This window comes from Protopterus annectens, chromosome 5.part1, assembly GCF_019279795.1.
Source record: "Protopterus annectens isolate FY-2018-M chromosome 5.part1, PAN1.0, whole genome shotgun sequence".
NCBI classification, from domain to species: domain Eukaryota; kingdom Metazoa; phylum Chordata; order Ceratodontiformes; family Protopteridae; genus Protopterus; species Protopterus annectens.
Window position 1 is genome coordinate 449709271 of NC_056736.1, and position 22699 is coordinate 449731969.

Genomic DNA, 22699 nt, shown 5'->3' on the forward strand with positions numbered 1-22699 from the left:
GTAATAGTAGTTGTTTAAGATTTGCTTCTTATTGACAAGTTGTAAAGAAATTAATCATTTAAAGGGCCAATTACCCCCAGATCGTGTTGCAGAGAACCCCAAAAAGGAACATCCTCAATGAACCAAAAAAATCACACTTCAGAAAAGAAGATTCAGAGCCGTCCTCTTCTCCAAACATTCCCAGGGCTAAGTCTTTCTCTGTGTGGATTCGAACGTACTCTTCAGCTATGCTGCCACTGTTCTCTGAGCTGATCATTATTTCTGATAAGTTACTATAAAGGTCATTGAACAGGACTTTATTGGAGAGGGAATTATTTGTTTCCTCTGTGTGTGACCTTCTGTGTAACCTGAAGGATCAGAATGAAGTCTGAAGGAGATCTGGATTGCGTGATTGAGGGGCATTGTCGATGCAGATAGAGATTGGTGTCCTCCCATCCCTTTCAGTGACTGTTCTATTCTGCCATTTCTTTCCCTTCCAAACCTCCAGCAGGACGAATGTCCTTGCTTAAACCTGTGGATGTCCGTCACCAGGGATCAGTGGGTCCTCAATATTGTCGAGAAGAGGTTCTGTGTTCAAGTCAAAGAAATTCCTCCCTCCTTGTGCATTCGAAAACCACCAATAGAGCAAGAATGTCTCTTGCCCATCTATCTTCTGGGATATAATCTAGTAAGGAACCGTTCAACTTTTCCCCAGAACAAGAAGGAAAAGGCTTTTACTCAAGCATTTTCTAGTCCTAAGAAGCTGGCACTTGGAGACCCATTTTGGACTTCTCAAAGCTAAACAAGTTCCTCAACATTTCAAAATGCATATATTGCAGAAGTTGCTGTCTGTGATCTTCCAAGATGCCTCCATGATCACTGGAGACCTAAAGGATGCTTACCTCTATGTCCCCATAACAGACGGTCATGGAAAGAACTTACGATTTGTAGGAACAGTGATCCCACTTCCGGCTCTGTGCTTTTCCAATTGGGGCATCTTCCCTGATGGCACAATGCAGAACTTTAGGTGTGTATATTTATTCCCTGCTTAGATGACATACTCATTCAGGGAAGATCCACTTCAGAGACCCTGGACATCTCTCAGATCACTGTAAACTGTTTTCAGAAGGTGGATCCTCACCCTAAATTTTCAAAACCCTCATAATGTCCAAGTAAGGATCCTGTTCCTGGGAGTTGTCATAGACTTTTCAACAGAAAGCATTCCTTCTCAACCAGATTGTGTTCTTGACAGGCTACATGACCGGTGTTCTTCCAAAGCAGCGTATTGCTGATAGAGAATTGCTGAAGACACTGGGCTACATGGCATCATGGATCCTCTTGATTTCATTTTAAAAGTTCCACATGAGGAAACCAATGATTTTTAAAGAAAATGTGAGAGAACAGCACTTGCAACCATGGAAACCCTGCTGCCCCTTCTTCCATGCCTGTAGCAATAACTGCTGTGGTGGAATAACACCATACAAAGGTACCTGGGAGCACATTTAACTCTGCCAGAAGCAGACAAGAGTGTTACTACGGACAGCTCAGACACAGCTTGGGGAGCCCACGTGGATACCTTGTAGGTACAGGACATTTGGTCCCCACAACAAAGGATGTTACATGTAGAGGAAAGTGTTACTAGCAGTTTACCTGACCATAAAAGCCTTTCAACAAAGCCTAAGGTTGGTGCATAACTGGACAGACACCACCTCATTGATGTGGTACATAAACAAGGGGGCACTTTGTCCTACTCCCTGTGCAGCCTTGCCAGAAAAAAATGGATGCTGGCTCAAGAGATAAGTTTATCATTTTTAGCACCCTGTATTCCAGGCTAGAAATATACCCTAGCAGATTCTCTAAGTGGGGATCTTTTCCACACCAACTGATGGATGTTGAAAAAAGAGGTGGTGGATTTGACTATGCTGCTGGGGGATCCTGTCAGACATGTTTGCACCTCTCCACAACAAGCAACTACAGAAATTCTGCTACAGAACACAACAGTCAGGACCTTGGAAGATAGATGCATTCTGCTTCGCATAGACAAACTGGTTCCTGTATGCGTTACAACCCTTGCCCGATTCCCACAGTACTAACATAAATCAGTGGAGACAAAAACCCAGCATGATCCTAGTGACTGCTTTCTGGCTGAGGCAGCACTGGTTCTCCCTCCTCCTGACACACTAAGGGTAGATTCTGCACTGTACCAAAGTATATGGATCTCATCCAGGTCAAGGGTTTCGCCTTCAGTCACCACCTGGAAGATGGATTTGGCACACAATACTGTATAACTCAAGGAGGTGCACTCCATTCAAAGGGGAAGCAAGAACACCCAATACCAGGAAATTATACTTGGCAAAATTGGAAAGATTTTCCAGCTGGTGTCACAGCAGTGACACTCTTCCCACTGAAGCAGACAGCAGCTCAGTCTTGCAATACCTTTCAAGCCTCTTTACATTAGACCTTTCCTATTCCAGCATTAAGGTACATGTCATTGGCAATTTCAGCTTGTCTGAGCAATGCTCTGCCTATTTTCTCACACCTCCATGTGAAAGTGTTTCTAAAAGGGGTAGTTCACTGAGGGTAAGGCGGTCCACACAACCTATCTGGATCTCGCCAAAGCCTTCCATACCCTCCCCCACTCTGGAATCGTAGATACACTTGCTAAGCTGGGCATTAATCCCTACGTCACTCGATGGCTTGCCAACTGGCTTACTGACCGAACCCACTCTGTAAAAGTAGCCGACTCCAAATCCAGCTCCAGACAAGTGACAAGTGGAGTACCTCAGGGTTCAGTCATGGGACCGCTCTTATTTAACATCTACTTCTCTCACGTACAGGCCAACACTAAGGGACTATAGCTGACAAAGTTTGCAGATGACTGCAAATTGAGAGCCATTATTGAATCCCCAAATGATGTGGATATTCTACAAAAGTGCCTTACAGAAACAGATGCATGGTACCAGAGCCATGGACTGCAGCCCAATGCCAAGAAATGTATAGTTATCCCCTTTGGGAGAAAACATGTACCCATGAATTACCACATAAGTGGCAGTACACTTAACACTGAAAGTGTAATAAGGGACTTGGGGACACAGGTGGACAGTGGTATCACATTTGATAATCACATAGGATTTCCTGACTGTTGTGGCTATGTGGCACACCTCATCCCTCATTATAGACCCATTAATAGAGTGCAATGCCCCGTTTGGTATGTACCTCACAAGACATCTGCAACAACTGGAAAGGCCACAGGCATACCTCACTAAAAGAATCACAGGCCTAAAGAAGATGCCCTATGCTGACAAAAACTGAAAAACTCCACCTTTACTTTGTCGGCTATTGTTTACTCTGAGATCTCTGCTTAACATACAAGGTCATGTCAAACCTAGAGCTGTTGGACATGCTACACTTCAAGAAATCCCAATCCCTCAGAGACCCATGCTCCTGGAATCTAAACGTTGTCATCACAATGAACAAAACATGCTGGAGGGATAGGTTCCTGACCCAGGCACTCCCCGTACTCTGGAATAGACTGTCTATACATATCAAGCTGAGCGCCTCTTTGGCCCTCTTAAGGAAAGTTGATTGGATGGGAGATGGGAAATTCACCCCGGGGATCACGTCAGTCGCCCTGCTAGACAGGGGACCAGGGAAGTAAATATTCTGGGAAGAAATAGCCAGGGAATTATGGCTAGGCCTGTATAGGCCCTAGGGCCGATAGCCTGTACCAACCTATCAACCACTCAGAAGAAATTATGTCTTAGAAGAACTTTCTCCCTTTGAACCTGCTGCCATTGCCTTTCTAAAGATGCTCTCCTGGCTGACCAAACTTCAGTTAGGAGAGTTTCTGAGCTATAAGCCCTCATGTATAGAACCTTTCACTGTCTTCCACAGGGCTTAGGCCAACCTCAGAGCAAACCCACCCATTATGCCTAAAATGATATCAGAACTTTAAACCAGGCTTGTCCTGTCCACTTCCCAGTCTTTTACCCATATCCACAGAACAGGACAGAGCAAGTCCTTTATTCCCTGGCTGTACACGGGCAGATCAGGTTACTATTTTGACAGGACAAAAAAAGCCCTAATAGAGCAGAGGATTTGCTATTTCCAAACAGACCATCCCAAAATGGATAGCTAACTGCATTAAATTCTGTTGCTCACACCATGGGAAGGATTTACCTGATATATTAAAGGCCACTGCACCAGACATGTGGTGTTGAGTACCACTGCTCCTTCACAAAACACTAATCTAATCTGGACAAAGCCCTTCAGACTAGAGGAGGTTTTGCTTCTGCTATCCTCCAGCATCTTATCTCCGAAGGTCATACAAGTGATCCACCACCCAATTTTTTTAGCTTTGGGAGTACTGCTAAGAATCTGTATTGAAACACTGACTGTGTAGAACATAGAGGAAAATAAACTTCTCAAAAGTCCAAAAACTAAACTAAAAAAATACACGATAAACATGAAGCACTTTTCGTCTTATTGAATACAAAGACTTCAGATGCAAGTAAAAGCTATCTTAAAACATTTTAAATAGATGAATGCATTGTCATGTCGTCCCAACCCACCCAATGAAATCCAGTTAAGAATTTATGCATGTTTTACACTTAGACATCAGTCCTATTTTACACTTTAGTGCCATTGCTTCTTTCAACAATGAAGAATACATCCTACCCACCCCACTTATTGTATTATACAATGACTAGTACGTTCCCTTTGGGCAACGATTACTATCAAGGACACAGAAGAAGAAGAAAAAATGGAAACAATACGAGGAAAATACAGTAACATTCTCATTCTAAGTGGAAACAAGTAGTCTGTGTTACAATAAGGAAACATGCTATTTGCAATAAAACGACCAAGAACAACTTTAACTTGAAGTATGTACCAGTTAAGTGATGACCTTATCACTCCCAGCACTTGGTCACAACTCATATGTGGTTAATACTCCAGTCATCTGTGCAAAGTTTTAAAAAACTCGAAATCGTACATGTTTCATTCAATCCTGGAAAATTATATGCATTCGTCAAAATCTGCCAGTATAACTCCCTTGCTTTTAAAAGTAATGTACAAGGACCCCCTCTTGGGTCCTGGGGTATTTGGTCAATGATCATATATCCAAAATGTGTGCTGTGTTCATTTACATGTTTGGCTAGTGCATTGTCCAGTTTACTTTTGCCTATGGCATACTGGTGTTCATAAATGCGTTCCTTGAACTTGCATTCAGTTTTGCCAATGTAGTAAACTGGACAAACCTTGCATCTAGGCAAATAAATGATCATCCGAGAATGTCAAACCTATAGTTGACCTTATCTGATGTTCCTTACAGTAAAATTGTTTGTTTTATCAACCATTTTACACTGTGAGCACATGCCACACCTAAACATACCTACATTTCTCAACCCTTCTCTCACTTTGTTTTCCAATAAGCTTTTCAAATTTGGTCCTTTACGGAAAACAACTCTAGGGTGCGGACCTAAAATTTCACCAGGTGATGGATTGTTTATTAACCCCAGTTCTTCTTTACTATACTCAAAAAAACTGGGTGTTTCACATGAAATGTGGTGACCAGTCTCAAGTGAAAGTTAGTTTTATTTGTTGTAGTAGGTACAGCTGATTCCCTAACCTCCATGTTATTCTGTACCTCAGGAGAATTACCTGGTAACTGTAACGGTTGGTATAATCCTGTGTCTCTTTTATAGGTGACTTTGTGTATGAGGTCGTTGAGTAAGTTGTTTGGATATCCCCTACTTGTGAATAAACTTTTCAAAAGTTGACGTTCAACCCTAAAATCAGAAATCTCTGTGACCATCTTGGCTGCCCTTACCAACTGACCTTTGACCACTGTACGTTTTTGGTGAAAGGGGTGACTACTGGAAAAATGCTGAAAGGAGTTAGAATGTCTCCTTTCTAAATAAGGTGGCTTTATAACCTTTTTTCTGTCTGTCCTTTCTGAGCAGTACATACAGATACGATGCAACATTATTGTATTGATATGTGAATTTCAAAAACTCAGTTGTACTGTTGTATGACACAAGGTCGTGGGCTGCAGCATTGTTACCTCTGACTATGATGAAGATATCCAAAAATCTACAATAAGTGAATGTTGTTTAATGTCCACATTTGTTTGGATGTAATCATTTTCGCATTTCGCCATAACCAAGTCGGCGAAACTGCCGCCACAGGGTTACCCCATGGCGACACCTAGCTTTTGGAGGTAATATTCTTTTCCAAACATTAGGTAGTTAAACAAAATGATGTCCAATAATTCGCCTATTAATGAGATTTCTGTATCAGTTGCTTCCCCACTGTTTTAGAAACATTACTCACTCAATACCGGTTTGTTGTGGAATTGAGGTGTACAGGTCCTTCACGTCGACTGTCAAGAACCCATACGTTTCCTCGAAACCTAAGTTGTTAATTTGTTTCAAGAAGGACCATGGGTCCTTACAAATGCATGGAATTCTGTCAACATATTTTGAGTATGTGGTCGATGACTTTGGCACAACCATAAGTCATGGAATTTTCGGGATACCAAATAATAAAGTTGTCGTTGGGCTGAGAATTGTCATAAAATTGTTGACCCTGTGTGTCAATTCTACTGTCTATAAACAATTCCCAATATATCCTCTGATTCTATTAGAGGCAATGTTTACTTCATTCAAGGATGCATGTTGGTATATTGTGCTGTCTGACACACTATGTATCCTTTTCTCGTAATCCCAGCTGTCCATGATGACCAAACCCCCTTCCTTGTCGGGTTTCATACACCTGACCTTACAAGAATGTATCATAGCCAAGGCCTCCTTCTCTTCCTTACTCATGTTGTACTGTGGTTTACTGTGCCCCCTATCCTGTGTAAGTGAACAAATATTTAACTCACAAACACCCTCAAAGTGAGTACTGGATGTAGTGGTGGGTTAAAAGCACTCGCTATTCTAAATTTTGTTTCCAACTGCAGAGTGTCATTGTTGAACATAAGCTTAAGGTTGCCTTTACACACAAAACATTTAATGTCATTAGGCCCGTGCTACATTAAGATATATTGTTGGAACAAATGTACTTCCCTTGGCAAATAAGTCTATCAAAACATTGTCAATTGTTAGATGAAAAATTATACACTTTAAAGTCACCTATTTGATTTTGTAGGATTTTATACAACTGATGCTGATTCTCCAAGGCTTCTCCTCCTCCTACGTTTTGTTCTTTGGTGGATATCTGTTGGATTGTGCTTGCTTCTGGTACGTATTGTGCCAGACATTCTGGCCCCTATGAAAATTTCCAGCATTATTGTCAGTCTGGCAATCATTTCTGTTATTGCTGGAATTATTTCCCTTAGTGCAAGTGGGTCAGTGTTGCAGTACATAGTCCCACCCACCATCCATTCCGTCTGTTGACTGCATGTCTCCCTCGTTGCTGGGTGTATGGGCTACAGAAGTTCTTTGCAGATTGTTGTCTTGTTTCCATCTCCCCTCTGCCTCCTTTCCAGTTACATTTTGACAATTGGGGAGGTCATGCTGTCCTCTGGCATCATGCTGCTTGTTTACTGTTTAGAAAGACCTAAGGATGGAGCTGTGACTGATGCCCTTCTTGTACCCTGACATTAAGACATTTGTCAGACATCTGGCTAGAAGTGATGCAAATATTTTAGAAGCCAGGCTAATTGCAGGTTTCTGCATAACACGAAGATCCCAGAATCAGAACTACAACATTGAACTGCTCAAACATCTACAGTTACGGCAAGTGTGATTGGCATGATCCTTCCTGAGGGACAGTCACCGGGATTCACTATGGGCAAGTAGTGTCCTCCAAGACTACTGTATGCTTATCCTCCTCCTCCTACCCCCGATTCCTACATCTTTATAGGAAGTGATCAAATGTAAAGCGTCTTATTTTAATTTCTCCCGTCTTGCCCAAAGTAAGTTTCTCCTTTTTGGGCCTCGTATCAGGAACCCACCTCGTGAATTTTGGATCCAAGGCAGGATCTTTTTCACCCATCTGGGATGTTTCATCTGGACCTTCACAGACTCGGACTAAATGCTTGATTTCTCCACTTCCAGTGATGGCTAATAACCTTTCTTATCTGGAGTAGTTAGGATTCTGTGTGTCTGAGAAGGAATGCACACAAAGTTATGGCAAGTGGAAACATTTTGTTGTCTTGGTGTCTGCCCAAGATATTGACCCCTTTTCCACTCCCATACCAGATAGTTTGCATTTCTTAACTACTGTGTTTAGTGCAGGTTCCAGCTTCTTTACTATAAAAATTTGTGTAGCAGCCATTTCTAATTTTCATGTTGGTCAGGAAGCCTGTTTGCTGGCTTCTCAAACTTTACAAGGCCTTCCTCAATGGGATCTTTCCGGCCCCAACTAGAGAACTAGTTCTTCCATGGTACCTAAGTTTTGTGCTGGAGGCCTTGACAGTTTCACCATTTAAACTGACATCTACAGGACAGTTGAAATTTCATTCCTAGAAGACATGTTTCTGGTAGCTGTCATTTCTACAAGAGTTTCCAAACTTCAGGCTCTCTCTTCTGCAGAACCTTATTTGGTCATTCATCTGTTTCCTTCCATACCAATCTTTCCTTTCTGCTGACAGTGATTTCCGAGGCAAATACAAACCAGCTAATTCACTTTATGGCTTTTTCAAATCATGAAAGCAAAGTTGAATATATCCTTCACGTTTGGGACAAACATAGGCAACTGAGATTTTGCCTTCATAGAACCAAATCCTTCAGGAAGGATTCACAGCTTTTTAGTGTTTCTTGCAGTTGAACTGGGATTTCAGGTATCTAAAGTCACCCTTTCCAGGCTCCTTTCGGTTTGCATTTCTTATGTGTACGCAATTCAGTCTCCCCTTACCACGCAAACCAGTGTCTGATTCCACCACATCTGTTGACACTTCAGGCTTCTTTAGAAATTCCTCGACTGACAGGATTTATGTGGCAGCTTACATGGTCTACATTGCATACTCTTGTTAAGCACTTCAAACTGGACACTGTATCAGGAGCTAGGGCTTCCTTTGGAGCCACGGTATTCAAGCGTCTCATGTCATGATGGCACTCTGGTATTTTGTGTAGCTAGGGATTCTGACCCACAAGTCGGATTTGATGGACAAAATGAATTGGATGTTATGTATTTAGTGTAACACTGAATCCCCTCATGTCCATCCAGTATGACAACCCCCTTTCTAAAGTGTCACCATGTAAGACCTGAAGGATATTTCCATTGTCCGCCATACTCTGCCTTGGATCCATTTTCTTTTGGCATCAAGGTTATTTTGAGGTAATTCCCACACACTAGGGCATAATGGGAAAATAATTTGTAAAGGAACTCCAAAACTGGAGCACTAGTTTTGCTGGATCTAATTTAACAAGTGGCTTGAGGACCTATAGGTCATATCAGACAGACGTGAATTAAAGAATCCAGCATTATGGAAAGTACATAATTACTGTTTTCGTTTTCTAACACTTTTTGCCTGCGTGTATCACCCTTTTATGCATAATGACAAGTGGAGGCTGTAAAATGCATTATAGTCCTGATATTGGAAGTTTGACTTACAAGTAACAAGAACATAGGTAAAGATTTGGCGAGTTTCTGTATTTATGTGAATGATTTGAAGTACATATAGTTAAAATAATTTATTTAAACATTTTAAGTCGTATGTAGCAGAATGATGTTCTTGATGCTACTTGTTCCATAAGGAAATGCATGTCGTAAGTATTTGGAAAAGACCCACCTTCACCCTCTATTGTTGGTGTTTTGAACTGGAAAAAATCTGATTTTAAATGCCAATTTACAAGGTGCTCTCTGAAAGCACTTTTACTTGTTTGCTTTTTGATTTAGGACCTTCAGCAGCTTCAGCATCTCCATCAGCAAAATTTGAACCTGCAACAGTTTGTATTGGTGCAGCCAGGACACCCAATCGCAACCAGTCTGCAACCTGCCCAGTTCATCATCTCACAGACACCACAGGGGCAGCAGGGTAAGTCACTTGCCTTTAATCGCACATGGGAATGGAAACACACATGGAATAGAGATGACCTTAAATATCTGAAGAAAAACATTGCAGGATTGATGTTCGTGATTGTTGATGGAGGCTTTCAAAGACTGAATCTTGGTTGTTCAGGTTTTAGCTTTATTCATTTATACATCGTGGCCATTAAGTTAAAATAACTCTGGTCAAATGTAGAACTTTAATACCCTCCCTACCACCTGACACTGCAAAAGGTTTTTGCAGTGCAGTTCCAGTGTGGCATTGATTGAAACTAGCACTTTCATTATCAAAGATAAGACTGCAAGTGTTTAAACAGTGTTTGATCTCCTGAAACCATTGTTGTAATGAGACCACGACTTGTTTGATTGAGTAGTCCTAAATAAACTATCATAAAGAGTGGAAGTGGATCGATTTGGGTTTACTCATTAAAGCAGCAATTAATGTGGATGGCATTGTCAACTTGTGGTTGTTTTGAAAAGTAACTTTAATAAAGCAGTTTCCTTTAAGGAAGGTGAAAATCTTCTGAGGCTAAACTCAATGCCGTTTGCTTTCAATTCTGAGTGACTACTAGTTATCCTTACACTGTATGTACTTTTAAAAGGCTTATGAGGGTTTCACTAACAGGTTTAGAAGAATCAATCCATATTTGTATAAATTCTGCCTGATTTGCTCAGACAATCCTTCAGCATGTTGATGTCCAGACCTTGACTGCCGTAATTTCTATTTTACGTGAGCCAGCCGCAAAAATCAGTCTGTCTTTCAGTGACTTGAATGTGAGCTCTCAAAGACCCACTTTATTACCAAATTTCCTAAGATGTCACATGTGACAGTTGTGTTTTCATTCTGCTTTTAAACAGCTGGTGTGTTTTTATCTCTATTAGCATTATCAGTTTCTGCAGTATGCCCTTCTATTCTCATGTTGCAGTATTCATAACTGTAGGGAGGTTGCTGCCTGGAAGGCCCTGAAAAGACTTTAGGGAAAAACTTATCCACGAGCTGGTTCAGCTTCTCTGTTCCCTAATTTCTGTATCCTCTTTAGAGGAGTAGAAGAATGTATTGACTTAGAAGCCAACAGCTGAGAGGATTGAAAGGCTAGAGTAGGTCCCTCCGATGCCCCGAGCCATGGTTCCCCCTCGCCATCAAGGTCTGATGGCTGATCAACCTTAGAGGATGTACTCTGCGTTTCCATCGAACTGGCTTCCTTCATGGTTCCCGGTTCGAGCTGTGAAATGGTTGTTCAGTGAGACCCTGGGCTAACATCTGCTTCGAGTCTCACTGGACCCGAGGTTGCAGCATGGCACTCCAGCCTAATTTTCTTTGCCTTCTTCTGAGGCGGCTCATTGGTGGTACCTACCTCACCCTCCATGCCTAAAGCTAGAAACTAGAAAGCTTTAAGGCAGTCCGATGGCTGCAAAGCATTTTAGGTAAAGGACTTGCAAATACCGCAAGGCGTATGGTCGTGCCCTTCACCTAAACGGATTAAGCACTTATGCATGTACTTATGTGGAATTTGTCTTCCACAAGCATATTTCTCATTCCTAGCTGACATGTACACTTGAAAAGCAATAAGAAGGTAATAAAAAATCCCAAAGGGGTACTTATCTGTATTGGACAGCCAAAACAAATGAACAGACTGATTCCCAGAGCTGGCAATCTGAGTTCATAGATCACTGCAGCAGAAAAGTTCTGAAGAGGGTATGTGCAGATGTCATTTTTATAGCAGACGTCAGTTTATGGCCCTGGCAAGCAACATAGCATGTTCCCATGCTCGTAAGACTTTGATATACTGGCCGGATGTCCAGTGCTGCAGGCAGCAGCCTCCCTACAGTTGTGAATGCTGCAACATAGAGAAAGACATCTAAGGTTATGGTAAGTTCTTTCACAACTATTCTTTTCTCCTAGTATTGTACTGTAGAAGACTATATGACACTATTTCTGTTTTCCACACAAGACAGAGCTATGAATTTCAGTTAGTTCAACTCTCCTACACAAATTTGCTTTTACTTGTTCTGATCATTCCTTTTCATGTTCCCTTACCTTACTCTTTTAACTGATTACTTCCGAAAAAGTTGTTTACACCTTTTACTTGTGTGAGGACCATTTGTGTTCTACTGTCTTGGATTTTGGCATCATCAGCTCCTCCTCTAAGTAAGGATTCTCAGATGTTCGTGTTTCACTGTTGCAGTCATTACACTTGGGTTGTCCTGCTGATAGGCTACCCGCAGTCGGCCTGAATTCCAAAGTCCTGGTCCAGCGTTGGTTGCTGTCGCCTCTTCCTTGACGTCAGTGCGCCAGGGGTATAAAAGATGCAGCCGATGCCATTTTCTTCAGTCTTTCTTGCCGTGCGGTGCCCGAAGCAAAAGCAGTTGGCAAGTGCCGGTCAGCCGACTCCTGAGATTTTTGAAATTGAATTTCAGAACCGAAGTCTTTAATAAAGCTAAGTACCCCATTGGCGAAACTTTTTCTTGCTCCAGACCGATGTCAGTTAAAGTTAACAATTGTATTTCTTGTGGGAAGCAAATAACTCATAAGGCTTTTCACTCTTACTGTATTCCTTTCCTAGACCACGACGTTGCTAGTTGTCAGTTTTGCGCTACATTCAACCAATGCACTATTAAGCGTTGGTTCTATTTTGCTTTACATTACTTTGGCCGAAGGTTTAATTATATAATGCCGTCTGAACAACCAACCGGAATTCATAAAAAGCGCAAGGACGAAGAAAAGGACAGGCATCCGAGGTCCAAAACCGACGAAGCCTCTTCTAGGCCAGTCACCGGTTCTCAGTGAGGTGCTTTCGCAGCCCCTGACAACCTGCTACCTCAGAGCCATAAGCCGCTTCGGACTCCCACGTTGAGACAACTAGGCCTCTGGAAACTCAAGGTATTTGGCCTACGGAGACTATTCCCTCAGATGGGTCCGGAGTCGCTGAGCAGGCCTCTGCTTCTGAGGGTGTTTTCAGACCTACACAACTTACTATCAGGACTACTTTAACAGCCAAGACAAAGTCTAAAACACCTATAAAGACAAAGAAAGTACAGCATTCACCTGGACAGTCACCCATGCCAAAGAAACAGATGCTTAAAATGGCCGAGGACCCAATTACTCTGATCAGGGGTTCCCATCCCCCTCCTGATAAAAGGCCTAGGCAAGACACTGACTATGATTCCTCTGACCAGGTTTCTATTTCCTCTGATTCCTCTTCAGTACAGAGATATTCTCTTCCTCCCTATGAGGATTCTGATGCTGAAGAATCTATCCCTTCAGCCTCTCCTCCTGAGGATTACTCTTGGGGAAACCCTGCACACCATGAGGGAGCATTTCCATTGGGAGAGCCAGGATTCTGAATCCAAGAAAAGGCTCAGAGATTTTCTTTTACTGCCTCAGCACAGGCCCCTAGCTATTCCCCCCCTGTACTAGATATTGTTGTTGATGTTTTTTCTGAATCCAGTTTGTCTTCTGATTCTTTACCCCCTGCACCAGTTAAGCCAGATGGGTACTACAGGGTCCCAGAATCACATAAATATCTGTATAAAAACCCTGCTGCTTACCCAGAAACAATTTCTCAGGGTCCCAAAGGGGTCAAAGCTTCCACTGCAAAAAATCCTGTTCCCTCTGATAGGGATTCTAGAGCACTGGACAGATGTGAGAAAAAAGTCTACACCTCTGCTACTTTAGCTGTAAGGGCTTTAAACTGTCAGTTTCACATGCTTAAATAAAATCTAATGTCTTTGCTCAAACAGAAAATGCTTACAAGCTCAGAATGTCCTGAAAATAAGGAAATGCAGGATTTATTGCATGCAGCTGAACAAGTGGGAAAGCATACTTTGCAATGTGGTTTTGATTCATTAGAGGCTTCTTGCAGAGCCGCAGTTACAGGTTCTGTCATTCGAAGGCACGCTTGGTTAAAGGAACAAAGTTTACCTGATCATGTTAAAGCAAAACTGTTGGATGCTCCATTACATCATGATACTTTGGTGTTGAGGCAGAAGAGGTGTTAAAGAAAATGGAGGATAAAGCAAAATCAATGCAGACTGTAAAGGATTTCTTACAGGTTCAGCCACCTATATTTAGCAGGAACTGGCCTTCAAACAATTGGTCCTTTCCAGTGTCAGACAGGCCACAAAGAGGCAGATACAGATGCCCAAGAGGCAGATCTCAGTCGCAGGGCACATACAGACCTAAGCAATGGGGTGCTTCTTCCCCCAAAGGCTGAAGACAAATCACAACCCTATAGAAAACTGTCCCAATGACTTCCCTCTACCAATGTCAAGCACTTACCTTTTGGAGGCACCCTTAGGGGGAAAACTTGAACTTTTCTCACAAAATTGGCACAAAATTACCCAAGACAAATGGGTACTGAATATTGTTTCCCAAGGTTACAGGTTCCACTTTCACACCCTACCAAGGCCAAAAGGTATGCCAGACCTGCCGCACAATCAATGGGCAAAGGCACAAAAACAAATTTCTGCTCTCATGGACATGAGGGCTATTCAAAAAGTACCACAGCAAGAGCAGGGACAAAGATTTTACTGAAGACTTTTCTTGGTACCCCGAAAGGACAAAGCTTGGAGACCAGTACTGGACCTGTCTACTCTAAATACCTACCTGGACGTTCCAAAATTCAAAATGTTGACACTGCAGCAATTTCTACCCATGCTGGGCAAGAAGGCTTGGCTAGTTACTTTGGACCTCAGAGGCATACCTGCATATCCCAATCAGACAATCTTGCAGAAGATTCCTCAGATTCATAGCTGGCTCAATGCATTACCAATTCTCTGCACTGCCCTTTGGCTTATCTACTGCGCCCAGGGTCTTCACAAAATGCCAGGCACCAGTAATTGCATTTTGCAGACAAAAAAGAATCCAAATATATCCCTACTTGGACGACTGCCTTATTCAAGCAGAGAGCAAGGACATTCTAGTAAAGCATCTGGCGTTTGTAAAAAGATTACTAATTTTCCTAGGGAACACAGTAAACAAAAAGAAATCAAAACTAGTGCCCTCTCAAGAGATAATATTCCTGGGTGCAAGCTTAAATACAACTGCCCAGATGGCTTATCTCATGCCAGACAAAGGCAGCTGACTCATTACTTTCAAATGATGGCAACAAAGACCCAGCTACCTGCAAGAAAAATTCTGCAGGCTTTGGGCTTCATGGCATCCTGCTAATTCCATATGCATGACTGCATATGATGAAGCTACAATGGTATTTAAAAAGTGTTTGGACTCAACGTTGCCACAGCCTGGAAACAATAATTACTCTCATTCCCTGCCTGCAACAAGAGTTTCGATGGTGGACACTGGCCTGTCACCCCAACAAGGGACGGCCTTTCACTTTACCCAAAGCCAGGCAGACACTAACAACCGATGCATCGGATTGTGCCTGGGGAGCACACATGGCGGGAGAAAGTATACAGGGCATGTGACCCACGGACCAAATGAATCTTCATATCAATCATCCAGGACAACTATTACTAAAGACGGACAATACTACAGTCATGTGGTACATAAACAAGGGGGCACACATTCCTACCCCCTCTGCAGGCAAGCCATGACTTTGAGGAACACAGCGTTGGCCTATCAAGTACATCTGCAGGCACAATTCCTGCCAGGAAAGAAAAATACTCTGGCAGACGAACTAAGCAGAAACCTCATGGACCCTCACGAGTGGCAACTAGATCCACAAGTCTTCAACATGATAACATAAAAATGGGGATGCCCAGACATAGATCTGTTTGCCTCCCCTCACAACTGCCAGCTACAGAGATTCTGCACAAGGACTTATCACTCTCAAGCATGGAAGGTGGATGCTCTCTCTCTCAAGCATGGAAGGTGGATGCTCAGTCATTCAGCTGGAAAACCCTAACAGTTTATGCCTATCCACCACTGCCTCTACTCTCCAAGGTACTCCTAAAAGTCAGACATGAGAAGCCAAAAATGATTCTGATTGCCCCAGACTGGCCATGCCAGCATTGATACCCAATCCTAAAGAGCTTGTCTCAAGGGCCAGCCTGGACTTTACCTCAAATTCCTCATCTGCTGACCCAACAAAATAATCAGATCCTGCACAGCCAACTCAAAACCTTAAACCTGGCTGTATGGTGAATAATATAGCCACTCAGAACACACCTCTCTCTAAAGCTGTTATGGATGTCATTTTGGAAGCCAGGAGGCCCACCACCAGGAAATCTTATGCAGAAAAATGGAAGAGATTCTGTGCTTGGAACCAGGCACAAGGACTTTAACCGCTTGTTCCAAATATTCCTCAGATTTTACAATACCTAACTGAGATGCTGGACAAAGGCCTATCCTTCTCATCAATTAAGATCCATGCCTCTGCCATTTCAGCTCATTACAATAACGGAACTTCCTATTTTCTCTCATCCACTGCTAAGAGAGTACCTCAGAAGGGCAAAAAACATAAGACCCCCAATGAGAGCACCTATACCAACATGGGACCTCAACTTTGTCTGGGAAAAGCTCACACTACCTCCTTTTGAGCCAGCCAATACAGCTGAGATAAAATTCTTATCCTTGAAAACTGCTCTGCTCCTAGCAATAACTTCAGCAAGAAGAGTCTGAGTTACAGGCATTAATGGCAGTGGAACCTTTTATCATTTTTCATACGGACAGGGTTTCTCTAAGGACAAACCCAGCATTTATGCCAAAGGTAGTATCCAGTGTGGCTCTTAACCAAACCATTCATTTACCAACCTTTTATCCAAATCCCCAGAATAAAGGGGAGAGACTTCTGCACTCTTTGGACATACACAGCTACGCTTCTACTTGGATAAAACAAAAGCTTTCAGGAAAACTGAGCAACTTTTTGTGGCATACGCTGCAGGATCACAAGGAAAGGCTATTTCAAAGCAGACTATTTCAAAATGGATAGGAGTCTGCATTCGTTTCTGCTATGCACAACGTGGCAAATCAGTGCCTAAGAATATTAGGCCACATTCTACCAGGGCAGCAGCCACATCAGCAGCCTTTCTCAGAGGAGTACCAACCGAGGAAATTTTGGAGGCTGCAACTTTGAGTTCAGTGCACACTTTTGCCAAGCACTATCACTTACCTCTTTACTCTAAATCCAGAGCAGGCTTTGCCACTGCAGTTCTGCAGGGCCTCATAGCCACTCCTAATTCTATTTAGACCCAGCCGCCCAACCTCAGCTTTGGGATTCAACCCAAGTGTAATGACTGCAACAGTGAAACACGATGAACATAATACAGTTGTTTACCTACCATAAATGTAGATTTTCAAGTGTATTCACTGTTGCAGTCCAGGTTACCCTCCCACCATCCCCCTTTCATTGCTGGGAATTATCTGTTCTCTATTCTATACAACCTATGTGGTATATTTGCTTGTAGAGGAAGGTAATGTTTGTTAGTGCATGCATTTTTATTTACAAATTTTTAGCCTACCCTTTTGTGGGCACCTGACATCTGGGACAAGAAAAACTGAAGAAAATGGCGTTGGCTGCATCTTTTATACCGCTGGCGCACTGACGTCAGGGAAGAGGCGACAGCAACCAGAGGCGACCAGGACTTTGGAATTCAGGCCGACTGCGGGTACCCTGCCACCAGGATAACCCAATGACTGCAACAGTGAGTACACTCAAACATCTACATTTATGGTAGGTACACAACTGTACTTTTTCTCCTATACCTTCTCAAGTTCAGAAAATGTCATGCCCTCCTGCAGTATTTTTCCAGGAGCAATCTTTTCATCACTGGAAGACCCAGCTTCTTTGTCAGGGATCGTTTGCTCTTCTCTCTTGAATATCACCTCTGTCTGAGGAAGTACTTCCTGATGTCTTTTCATATCACTGTTGCAGTATTTATAACCAGTGTGATCTCTTGCCAAGGATATCCTTAAGTCAGACCAGTATACCTCTTACAGCATCATATGCAAGAGGTAATGCTCCTCATATCAGCATAGGGTATAAGGGTGACGTATGGCTGCTGCAAATTAAGAACATCTTTGCCACCAGTCTGAATGCCGTAGTTGTGCATTGATCTTAACATTGTTTGCTGTGCTGGTTATGCCGAGCCTCTTTCAGGTAAGTACCCTGTTGGGGTTCCTATTCTTTTACATTGTATTTTGAGGTCACTGGATCAAGGAACCATTCAGCCCATTCCAGAGGTCCAAAGGGATGCAGAATTTTATTCCAGGATATTTCTGGTCCTCAGAACGGAGGGGTACCGGAGGCCTGTTCTAGACCTTTTCTTTGCTTTCCCTCCAGACACTGTTGTCCACATTTGCTACATCAGACCTTTTTGGCTTCTCTGGATCTGACAGATGTCTTTCTTCCTATTCCCATTCATCCTGTTTCAAGATTTTTTTTGTTTGTTTCTGTGTTTCTTGCTCTCATTTTCACTTCTGTGCCGTACCCTTTGGTCTTTTTGCACTCTCTGGTATTCACCAAGTGCCTGGCTTAAGTCATAGCTTTCTGCAGGCTTCATGAAGTACAAATATTTCCCTGTTTGGATGACCTGCTTCAGACTGCATTCCCTTTCATGTTCTTGGAAGACCTACACTTTGTCAGACTTCTTTTGCACAGTCTGGGTTTCACCATCAGTCTCCAGAAGTCTTGTCTTCTCAGTCTCAGGATCACATTTTTCTGGGTTACAGGATTCAAACTGTTTCATTACTGGCTTCTCTGCCTGATCTCAAGGTTCTTCCTGTAACAAGCTACTTCCATTCTTTGCTGCTTCTGTCTTTCATGCCTGCCAGAGAATTTCTGAGGGCTCTGGGATTCATGGCCCCAGTCATCATTTTGTTCCCTTTTGCCAAGCTTCATTTGAGGAAGGTCCAGTGATGACCTTTCATCAGTGTGACTTCAGCACTGCCACCCTCTGTAGTTTCCAGTTCCCTTACTCCCTTGTCTCAAGCTTCATTGATGGACTTGGCATGTCTCTCAACCCAGATGTCCCTTTCCAGACCCCCCTCCCTGTCTGAGGAGCTGTTTACAGACTCTTCAGAGCAGGATGGGGGTCTGCTTCCAGTGGTCTGAGGATTCGGGGTCTCTGGTCCCCTCAACTACTGGATCACATCAACTTGAGAGAGGCAGGCACTTGCCTTGCTGTCCAGGCCTTCCACTCTCTTTGGTCTACAGGCCCTTTAAAGGCATGTATCGACAATACGTGAGTCATGTGGGTACATCAACAAGCAGGGCACAAGGTCTTATCTTTGCAGGCTAGCCCTTCAGGCCTGGTAGTTAGCTATCCAACAGCAGACGTTCTTCATGTTTCACTGTTGCAGTCATCACTTGTGGGTTATCCCTGCTGGGTAGCGCTCGGCCGGCCTGAATGCCAGAGTAAAGGATTTCCCTCCTGAATCGGCTGTTCAGAGACTGTGGTTGACGTCAGGGCTATAAAGCGCGACAGCCAACGCCATTACATCAGTCTTTTTTACCGTGCAGCCCGAAGAAGAAGCAGTTTTGCAAGTGCATCGGTCGGCTGTTGCCAGAGTGAGGAAAACAGTCTAAAGCGAAGTACCCCATTGGGGAACATTTTTTTGATTTCGACTGATGTCAGAGAAAGTCAATAATAGTTTTAGTTGTGGAAAACAGATCCCACACCAAGACTTCCATTCTCTGTCACTTGTTTAGGCCCAGACAGTGACGTCCCCAGGTGTCGGTTCTGTGCCCTGTTTAATTCTAGAACTATAAGAGAAGCTGAAATATTAGCTAGGCATTTGTGAGTCTTTTCCTCAACGTGATATGGTGGTGTTCTCTCAACCGGCTGCTGTCTTACCTAGAAAAAAGAAAGACAAGGATAAAGATAGGCCCTCTGATGACTCGGGTCAACAGTCTGGTATTTTTCAACTAAGTGCTATAGCTGAATTTAGTGAGGCGCCTTCGCAGCCCCTGATGCCAGCTGAGGAACCGTCGGAAGACCTCTGCTGAGACCCGTTCAGAGTCTGGTACGCTGCCAGATCCTCCTCCCCCTGCTGGTATGTCACCTCATTCTCACAGGGTAATTTCTGGAGCAGCTTTTCGGGCACCAGTTTCCACTGAGACACCTCCGATTGCCAAAGCCAGGATCAGATCAACGACAACGCCACCAGTTAAACTCACTGTGTTAGACTACTGACCCTTCCAGGCCCAAGTCTGACTACCACCAAAATGTCCCTCCCCAAAGACCCAGCCACTGACATACACCTAGCCAGCCTGCCCCTCAGTCACAGCAACTGCTCAGAATGGCAGAAGACTTGAGTATTAGGGGAAGCCAGCCCCACCCTCCCACTTCAGCCAAAAGAAAAAGGGACACCTTCCCTGAGGTCCTCGCTGACAAGGAATCAGAAGAATCTGTCCTTGCGGAGTCAGACATGGAAGACCAGCCCTTTGCAGCATTTGAGGACTCTGATGCTGATGACCCCATTCTATCTGCCTTCCCCCTGAGGACCTTTCTTTTGGGGAAACCTTAAAATTCCACCAAGAACACTTTCAGTGGGAGGCCCAGGATTACCCTCAGTCTAAGAGACTGAGTGTGTTCCTTGACCTGCCCCAGCGTAAACCTCTGGGCATTCTGCCTATCCTGGATGTAGTGGAGGATGTTTTCCTAGAATCTGCCCTTTCACCAGATCCCCCCCCCCCCCCCCAGCATCCAGGAAACCTCACCGATATTGCAGGGTGCAAGGCACCCACAGATATCTTTTCAAACACCCTACTGCAGATCCTGACATCATTACTCAAGGCCCTAAGGGAGCTAGGGCAAGCTCTAAAAATACCAGCTGACTGAGCAGAGCTTTAGACAGAATGGGAAAAAAGGTATACACTTCAGCTACTTTAGTTGCAAGAGCCTTAATTTGTCAATTTCATATGCTGAAATTTCGGCAGAATGTCCTCAAACTGATTAAACAGACATCTTCCGTTCCTGACAATAGTACTACCAGAGAATTAGCAGACCTCATACAGTCTAGCTCTCAGGTAGCCAAACTCTCCTTGCATTGTGGTTTTGATGCCTTAGGAGCTTCTACCAGGGTTACAATCACATGCTCTGTAATCAAAAGGCATGCCTGGTTAAGGAGCAGCCTTTGCCTGATCAGGTAAACTCCAAGCTGTTAGACGACCCCTTAGATAAAGACTATTTGTTTGGCCCTAAAGCAGAAGAGGTCATTAAGAAAATGGAGGACAAAGCCGAGTCCATGCAAACTGTTAAAGACGTCTTACAGGTGCGACTTCCCAGGTTCAGCAGAAACTTCCCCACTAAACACTGGTCCTTTCCCCTCTCAGACAAAACCAGTCCAGAGAAAGGGACGCAGAGATAGAACCCCTAGACATCAGTCCCATAGCCAACAAAGACCTGGGCAGTGGTCCACTGCTGCTCCTAGGCAAGGGAGTTCTAAACTAATGTCCTTCTCCAAGGACTCTGCCCCTCATGTCACCAAACAGGATAGGAGGAAGACTTTCCCTCTTCCTAAAAAAAACTGTCCGGTCATCACCTCAGAGCTATTACCAGCGGGTACAGATTCTGTTCCTGACAAAATGGTCAGGTTGCCCAGATGTCCCTGCAAATCAGAGGACAGAAGCTATTCATCAGATCAGAAAGCTTTATGCCTAGGGTGCTGTAGAACCTGTACCAAAAGAACAGACCGGAAGGATTTTATTCAAGATTGTTTCTGGTTCCCAGAAAAGAGGGCACCTGGCACCCTATCCTAGACCTCTCCACCCTGAATCTATCCCTCCTGGTTCCAAAATTCAAGATGCTTACTCTACAAAAACTACTACCTATGCTCCTGCCACAAGCCTGGTTAATGACCTTAGATCTGAAGAGTGCCTACCTGCATATTTCTATCACAGTCCTGCAGGAGTTACCTAAGGTTCAGAGCAGGGTCCCAACACTTTCAGTTCTCTGCTATGCCCTTTGGCATCTTTACCAAGTGCCTGGCTGCAGTCATTGCATTTTGCAGACAGAAGGGCATATACATTTATCCCTCTCTCAACTGCCTCATACAAGCAGAAACCAAGGAAAACCACCTGCAGGACCATTTCTTTGTGCAGACCGTACAAACCTCTCTGGGATTCACCATCAATCTGTAGAAGTCCAATCTACAGCTCACATGAAGGATTACCTTCCTAGGCAACCTTTTAGACACCTCAGCATGAATGGCCTTTCTCCCCCACAGAAGCAGGCCTTCCTACAGTCTTACTTCACCCAGCTGGCGCTCGAAACCAACCTCACTGCCAGAAAAATCCTGCAAGCCCTGGGATACATGGCCTGCTGCTGGTACCACTTGCCAGGCTGCACATGAGAAAATTGCAGTGGTACCTAAGGAACCTCTGGTTCCAGCACTCCCAGTTACTGGAACACCAACTCCCTCTGATTCCTTGTCTGGGGAAGAAGTTCCTATGGTGGGCCGAGGCTTGCAACCTGAGCAAAGGCCTTCGCTTTCTTTCAGCCACATGACCAAAACCATAAACACAGATGCCTCAGACATTGCCTGGGGAGCTCGCAAAGGAACACTGCGAACTTGGGCCTTTTGAGAGCAGTATGTTCAGAATCTCCATATCAACCTGAAAGAAATGCTAGCAGTACACAGAGCAATCCTAACCTTCCAAGAACATCTGTCACCAGGAGTCCTTTTAATCAAGACAAGCACAACTGTCGTGGTACATCAACAAGCAAAGGGGCACCCATTCTTACCCCATGTCACTTAGTTATGAAAATCTGGCAGTCACCCTCAAACCTGGCACTGCATCTGATAGCACAATACCTTCCA

At 43.7% G+C, this 22699-nt stretch overlaps 1 protein-coding gene across 1 annotated transcript in view; it reads left to right on the forward strand.

The window, feature by feature from the left end:
- The window catches only part of POU2F1 (POU class 2 homeobox 1), a 1264626-nt gene that overhangs the window by 281799 nt on the left and 960128 nt on the right, over window positions 1-22699 (forward strand). Inside the window, exon 6 of the mRNA XM_044073100.1 lies at window positions 9826-9964. Within this exon, the coding sequence (XP_043929035.1) occupies window positions 9826-9964 (139 nt within the window). The remainder of the gene's footprint in view (window positions 1-9825; window positions 9965-22699) is intronic.